Genomic DNA, 7641 nt, shown 5'->3' on the forward strand with positions numbered 1-7641 from the left:
ATCGTGAAAAGGTGTCCGTGTGGGGAACCCAGATTTGATGTTTAACTGTTTTTATCTTTGAAAACGTTGACAAACAACAAAAATGCTAATGCTATTGTATATTAAAAAGTCAAACGCAAGTTATGTTTTCGGATTCTCAAATCATTTAGTTTCACTTATTCAAGTTGTGTAGACAACTTGTGAATTTATGTTTCCAGAGGGAATGTTTATAGTGAACCACCAGTTTTGAGCGGAGACACCAACAGTGCACCATTCCCCCCCTTTTTAAAAAAAATTGTCAAAGCGACTTTTTACGCCTATTTAATATTTTAAGACAACTATTGTAAATGAGTTGCACCAGGGACAGTGATGATGAGCGCAGCAGCAGTAAACGTAAAGTGGCGTACGTCTTTAGCCCGGAGTACATTCAAATGTGTGACTCTTTATCTAAAGTGCCAAACCGGGTAAGTTACATTTCATGAACGTCGTTGTTCAAGCGACTTTCCAGAATTCGAGTGTAACGTTGAATCTGTTCTGAATCCCTTGTTTTCCAACGTGTGTGTTTCTAGGCGAGTATGGTTCACTCACTGATAGAAGCTTATGGACTTCTTGAACACATGAGGTGAGTAATACAGCTCAAAAAGAGGGAGTCAGGATGTTACAAAGTGTAAAAATGTTCACATGGTATACTCGTAGCGTCATATACTGAATACATGCTCCTATGTCTGTCTATTATGTGTACACTTGTAAAGCGTCTCTCTGTCTCTCTCCCTCCCTCTCTCTGTCTCTCTGTCTCTCTCTCTCTCTCTCTCTCTCTCTCTCTCTCTCTGTCTCGCTCTCTCTCCGCCCCCCCCCTCTCTCTCTGTCTCTCTCTCTCTCTGCCCCCCCCTCCCCCCCTCTCTCTGTCTCTCTGTCTCTCTCTCTATCTCTATCTCTCTCTCTGGTTAGTGACATCTCCAGGACCTTTTGCCTTTAACCAATGTGGAAAGTTCAATAAAGCAAAAATGAACTATACAGAGAGGGTTAAATGTGCGGTTTTCAGCAAATCTGAACCTTTTTTGTGTGTTCATTTTTGAGATAATCTTGCAGAGTTAGTTGGTATAAAATCTTTTTAGTTTTTGCCTTCAGAATGCAAGACGAATAAAACGGTTTTGTCCTGCTGCTGTTATTATTGTGTATCATTTTGTGAGTGTATTGCTGTTGTTGTTTTTTTTTTATCTTTGACTTTTTCTATTCCTTGATTTTCCAGAATTATTAAACCTCAATGGGCCACCATAGAAGAAATGGCCAAATTTCACACTGACTCATACCTGGAGCACCTTCACAAGATCAGCCAGGATGGGGACAACGATGACCCCCAGTCAACTGACTACGGCCTTGGTAAGGAGATGGGGATGAACTGTGGCATAAGTCAAGTGACAGAATAATATAGAGGAGCAGTTCACTTGCTTAGAAGAGACCTTTTTTCAACAACAACAAAAAATGTATACTGTATATTGGTAAACGTTAAATTGATAACAATGTGCTGTTTTTTTGCACTTGTGCACTATCATCAGTTTTCTGCAATTAAATGCAACTTTTGTTAATTAGAGTGTTTTACCCCAAACTGCAGAGGACTTTTTAGACGTTACTTTGCAGTGCTTGTTTGAATTCACTGGAGGGCGCTGTTGGACAAGATTCAAATTGAATCTTTACACATTTGCTCAGCAAGAGTTTTTTATTATTAATGACCACTTTCTTTTTCTACATGGCCTTTTAAAAGTATCTTTGAAACAGGAGAAGCTTCTTTCTATGATTGTCATGTGCTGGTCCAGTGGTTTACATCTTATCCTTGCAGAATCCTTCTTGGGTGGGACGCTGTCCAAAGTGATGCAACCATGATTTGTTTTCTTTGGATGTCCTTCACTGAGGCTTACATTTCTAACTCTGGCCCATTCTGTCTCCATCCCTCGCCCTCCCTTTGTTCACCCTGATCCATCTGAACCCTTCCTGAATTTCCTGAACTTGTCCTGTCACTTCCTCCTTTTGTTCTTTGCACGTCTCTGTGTCATCCCTCCTTCATGGCACAAAGGCAAACCGCTCCACCTTTTCCTGGGATGAAGACAATTCAGTTTCTCCTCACTCTGTTACTTTTTCTTAGTATTCTCTGGAATTCTGCATCTCTTTATTCAGAAGACTTTCTAATTATGAACTAAATTTTTACTTTTGAGGGTAGCTGAGAGCTCTGAGTTGTGGAAACGCTGATACAAATTGTTGACAATACATTTTCTATTTTGTTACATCTGCAGTTAATCCCTCTTTTCTTCCAGGATATGACTGTCCGGTGGTGGAGGGAATATACGATTATGCGGCAGCAGTAGGGGGCGCTACGCTGACAGCAGCCCAGTGTCTCGTTGACCAAAAGTGTGACATATCCATCAACTGGGCAGGAGGATGGCACCACGCCAAGAAGTAATCTCACTTGTTAATAATAGCAATAAACTCTACATCCAAACCACTCAATAATGCACCTTAACATTACAGCAGTGCCTGTAGGCATAGCCAGGCCTTGTAGTTTGATTGCCTTGTTTTTTCAGGGATGAAGCTTCGGGTTTCTGCTATGTGAACGACGCCGTGTTGGGTATCCTGCGGCTGAGGGAGAAATATGAAAGAGTCCTTTATGTGGACGTAGACCTGCATCACGGAGATGGTACGTGAACGCACAAACAACGGATTTGAGTATTCATGATTGCCCAAAGTGAATCTTCAAAGCTAAACAGTACGCACTTAAAATGAATCAGCTATCAGAGTGAATTTCATTGAGAAGTGGCACATTTCTTGCTTTGAACCCGTGATGAATTTCTCCCTTTGTTCCCCCTGCAGGTGTGGAAGACGCCTTCAGCTTCACATCCAAAGTCATGACCGTGTCTCTGCACAAGTTCTCCCCCGGATTCTTTCCAGGTTCATCCTTTCATTGAAGATCCTCAGTCTGTAGTTCTGACTCGTTGTGAGGCGGTGGGGGATAACTGTGTGCATGTGTGTAGGCACAGGCGACCTGTCTGACACAGGACTCGGCAAAGGTCGCTGGTATGCTGTGAACGTTCCCCTGGAGGACGGCATCAAAGATGACAGATACTACCAGATATTTTCCAGGTACGCTCTTTCTGACACGCAAACACTCAGACACATATAGCGCTGAGGAATTTCACGTCCAGGTCAAAGGCTGTTTACTCATAAATCCACAAGGGGAAATCAATTTCCATTCCTTAGGATGAGTGTGAGGGATCTGAGGTCTGTGTCAGCCACAGAGCACTGAGCACGAGGCTCTTTCAGTTCGTTCAACTGCTTGTTGGGATCAAGATCTCTTTGAAAAAGCAAACAGTTCATTTCGTTCCGAGTGGTAGGGCGGCTGTGGTTCAGTTGGTAGAGCGGGTTGTCCAATGATGGATGGGGGGGTGGTTCCAATCCCAGCTCTGTGTTAAAGTGTCCTTGGGCAAGACACTGAACTCTAACTTCCTACCATGGGCCTGGCAGGGCCTCATATGGCAGCAGCCGCCTACTGGGGTGTGAATGTGTGTCTGACTTGGTGAAGAAGAAGCTTTCCATAAAGTGCAGACAGATATAGAGGTGCACTCCATTTACCATAAGAGGAACTACCCTTACATGTTTTCACTGTGTCACCTAGTGAAAGACAATAGGAAGTGCAACTCATATATTTGCATACAAGAACAACTCCAGCAGCACTCTGTAACTGTAGCTACTAACCTGTAGCTACTACTGAAACACTAAATGAGTTCATGAATGTGTTTTCAGTGGGAAAGTTTGTTTAAAGAGCTCAACGTGGACTCGTGTCCTGTCCACTGTGACTGTTTGAACAGGCTGCACGCTGTTGTCACATTCTTCTCAATATCCATAAGCTGAAATGCCAGATGCAACATCTCCTGACTTTCGTTTTTTCTATATTACCAGCACGTCTGCTCTGAGGGTGATTGGGCGACCTGTCTGCATGGGCTCATGGCTAGCTGTCATTTTACAACCTACTTTTACTGTGAAAATGCCATCCAGTTCAGATACAACTGATACTATAGCAGCATTCACACCGATGCCTTTAGCAGCAACCCATGTTGGCGTCTCATTGCGGCTTCTTCAGTGTTTGTCGGAGCGTCTTGGTGCGGTTGCTTTTTGCATTCGCACCTCCTCTGTATCACGGAGTGTTCTCTGTTTTTGAGATTTACATGGACAAGATTTCAGAGTGAAATTGCTTCAGTGGCCCTGCAGGGTCAGCAGGGTGACGTGGACGGACCCACAGATGTGGCGCAGGCTTCTTGTCTGCTGCTCCTTGCTGTTTAGAATGAGCAGTAAATCACTTCAACAGCAACCCGAAGCCTCAGGAGGAGGTGCAGCGTGTTTCAGGGTGTCTCTCTCTTTGCAGTGTCATGCAGGAAGTGCGCGCACAGTTCAACCCTGAGGCGGTGGTGATGCAACTAGGTGCTGACACCATGGCGGGCGACCCCATGTGCTCCTTTAACATGACCCCAGTGGGGGTGGCCAAGTGTCTGCAGTATGTCTTGGGCTGGCAGCTACCTACACTGCTGCTGGGTGGAGGTATGTGTGTGTTTATTGTTTCTAGCTGACATTTCAACGTGTGTTTGCCCTGTCCCCAAATGTCAACTTTACCGTGCACGTCTGCTCTGTGCACGATATATCCAACAGTGCTTTGCCGCCACACTAGAAAAGAAAAACAGGGCTCAGTATCACGTTATAACGTGAAACTGTCACGTTTTTACGTGATCATTTTCCACGTTATAATGAGAAACCTATCACGTTATTTCGTGAAAGTTTCACTTTTTTTACGTGATCATTTTCACATTCTAACGTGATACTGAGCCCTGTTTTTTTTTTTTCTTTTTCTTCCTAGTGTGGCAGTAATGCGCTTCCGTATAAAACAAATCTCTGTTTTGCTTTGAATTTTTCAGTGGGTTTTTTTTTTCCCACTTGTGTAATATTGCATTAGATACACACACACACACACACACACACACACACACACACACACACACAGTGTGTCACGGGCACACACATGCAGCGGTGTGGACCCCTCAGCCCTCGGCCAGATGATAGCTACTACTTATACAACACAATGAAGCCATTTTGCTCCAACTACAATCCCACCACTCTTCCCTTCTCTCCCTCCCTCTCTGTCCCACATACTTTCTCTGTTAGATCCTCCTCTCTTTCTTGGCCCTTGTCATCCACCTCATCCTTCACTCTGTTCCTCTCCATTTATCTTGTGTGTGTGTGTGTGTGTGTGTGTGTGTGTGTGTGTGTGTGTGTGTGTGTGTGTGTGTGTGTGTCTGTGTGTGCATCAGAGTTAGTAACCTTTCTGGCCTAATATTTTGTTATTGCAATGACTCACAAAACACACACACACACACACAGACACACACACACAGAACGGGCCTAATTCAATTCCGTGCTCCACACAAGCACATTGTATGATTTCTGTAAACAAAAGTCGTATCGCAATCATTGTGGCCAAATTGTGGAATTACAATAGTTAAAATTAAAAACACAACACAGCCAACGGCACATTTTGTCTTCCTGCTGGTTTTCCGGACATTGATTGCACGCATGCTTAACTGAACTTATCTACATGGAGAGGGTTGCAATGATAAACATGTTTATTTTAATATGAAGGCCTTTAAAGTTCATGAAATGAGAAATACTGACATTGTGCTAACGTAACAGCTCTGAATACAAAAAAAACAACTTCCCTCCTCATCCAAACAAACATTTCCCTCTTTTTTCTTTCACCCAGAATGCAACACTCAAGGATAACAAAACCAAGGATCACCTTTCAAAATAAAAGCCTTCCTCTTAAAGTTGTAATTTTAATGAAAATAAACCAAATCCTAAGATTGCCCTTTATAAATGTAAATTATTAATATGCTAATTTAAATAAAATGAACATTTAGGCACCTACATTAACCTTGGAGAGTTATCAGCGCCCTTTGTGACATCATGCAAAAGCTCTTTGTGTTTTAACACACACTCTGGATTCTGGAAGTGAGAGAGCTCTCTAATAACGTCAAGTCTTGACGTCTGTTGTGAGTTAGGTGGACCTTTCTCATTTGTCGACAGTGTCTTCACAGACTGGACACATGTTATTGTTTAAAAAAAAAAAATAGCAATGTGTTTTTTTTGTCAAATGAAATTATTACATTTTTAACCTGTAGCACATGGCATTTTCTGTCAATAGGTCAAATAAGTCTTTTTCACATGTTTAAATTCAAGGGGAAAAAAACGTACTTATTGTTGCGTCGTATTTATCGTCGCACAAACTCCAAAGTCTCCGTCTGATGTGGCCGTGTCTCTCCGTCCTTCTCCCGCAGGAGGTTACAACCTGGCCAACACCGCCCGCTGCTGGGCCTACCTGACGGCGGCGGTGCTGGGAAAGACTCTGTCCTCGGAGATACCGGACCACGAGGTACGGCGGCAACACATGCCTGCGCTTTGGTGCCATAGTCACTGGCATTCATATTCCCACGTGAACACAGACGAGCTCATTCATTATTACACCGTCATACAAAATCACAGGGCGACGCACAAATACACCCCCTTGTGTTCACTGTCTGCTGAGTCACTCCAGCTAATCAAAGATGGCCGCTGCCTGGCTCTCAATACAGGGGTTTGTCCTCTGGTGTGTGTGTGTGTGTGTGTGTGTGTGTGTGTGTGTGTGTGTGTGTGTGTGTGTGTGTGTGTGTGTGTGTGTGTGTGTGTGTGTGTGTGTGTGTGTGAAGGCTGATAGTGATGACAATTCTTCATTTCACACTCGGTCCTCTGTCTCCACCTTACAAGGAAGATTGTTTTTAATTAGACATTTAATACTTTAATAAAAATAGAAAGATTATTGGGAAAAAAAACAACATTAACTGCTTATGTTGGAAGTTTAAATTAATTTGTATAATGTCATGATGACATCAGGATGGAGAGTCATTCTGTCATTCTTCTCACATGATCTTATTTCTGAGAAAACATTCTTCTTTTTTAGCTGCTTTCCCTCAAGATCCCTTGAGAACATCTCTGCTGTTAGCTGTATAAATCCTCTAGACCACAGTGGACATAATTTAAGCTGTCATTCTTTGAAAAAAACATTTTTTTTTTTTTTTTTTTTTGAAAAGGAAGAGGGAAGCAGGACCACAAAAACACATTAAAACTACATCTGTCTAAAATCTCACATTTTTAAACTTACAGTTTTTAATAAAGGAGTTTTGCGCTAATGACAACCAGAGAACGAGGCTGTGCTTCATGGCTTTAGCCTCTCACTGTTTATTGACTCTGAACAATTCACCAACATATTTAGCCCTCTGTTAACAGCCTCCATGCAGCCCAGTCCATGTACACTGTGTTCTGTACACACTTTGTGCGAAAGTGAGAGCAAGCAGAACAAATTAAGATGAGTCTTTTCTGATTTCTGATGTGTGTGTTAAAGACTCACATTAATTTTTCATAAAAACTTTATTTTTTATTTTATTTATTTATGGATTTTTGGATAAAGTGGGACCGGTGCGGTTCGGTTGCAGTTGCTTTCTCTTCAGTGGCTTGATGAAAAAAGCACAACTAACTCCTGAAAGCAGCTTGTGATCAATTTACACCTTGCAGTGATCACAAACACACGTGTAC

The 7641-nt window shown here is 42.6% G+C and overlaps 2 protein-coding genes across 2 annotated transcripts in view; both read left to right on the forward strand.

The window, feature by feature from the left end:
* tnfsf10l (TNF superfamily member 10, like) overlaps positions 1-7641 on the forward strand; it is a 319815-nt gene that overhangs the window by 193605 nt on the left and 118569 nt on the right. The window lies entirely within an intron of this gene.
* hdac8 (histone deacetylase 8) overlaps positions 36-7641 on the forward strand; it is a 31621-nt gene continuing 24015 nt past the window's right edge. Inside the window, exons 1-9 of the mRNA XM_076028046.1 lie at positions 36-443; positions 549-601; positions 1229-1359; positions 2289-2430; positions 2556-2668; positions 2842-2919; positions 3003-3111; positions 4391-4563; positions 6351-6445. Of these exons, the coding sequence (XP_075884161.1) occupies positions 327-443; positions 549-601; positions 1229-1359; positions 2289-2430; positions 2556-2668; positions 2842-2919; positions 3003-3111; positions 4391-4563; positions 6351-6445 (1011 nt within the window). The 5' untranslated portion in view covers positions 36-326. The remainder of the gene's footprint in view (positions 444-548; positions 602-1228; positions 1360-2288; positions 2431-2555; positions 2669-2841; positions 2920-3002; positions 3112-4390; positions 4564-6350; positions 6446-7641) is intronic.

Source organism: Nelusetta ayraudi, unplaced genomic scaffold, assembly GCF_046127955.1.
Source record: "Nelusetta ayraudi isolate G7.1 ecotype Tasmania unplaced genomic scaffold, CSIRO-AGI_Nayr_v1 ptg000022l, whole genome shotgun sequence".
Lineage (NCBI taxonomy): Eukaryota > Metazoa > Chordata > Actinopteri > Tetraodontiformes > Monacanthidae > Nelusetta > Nelusetta ayraudi.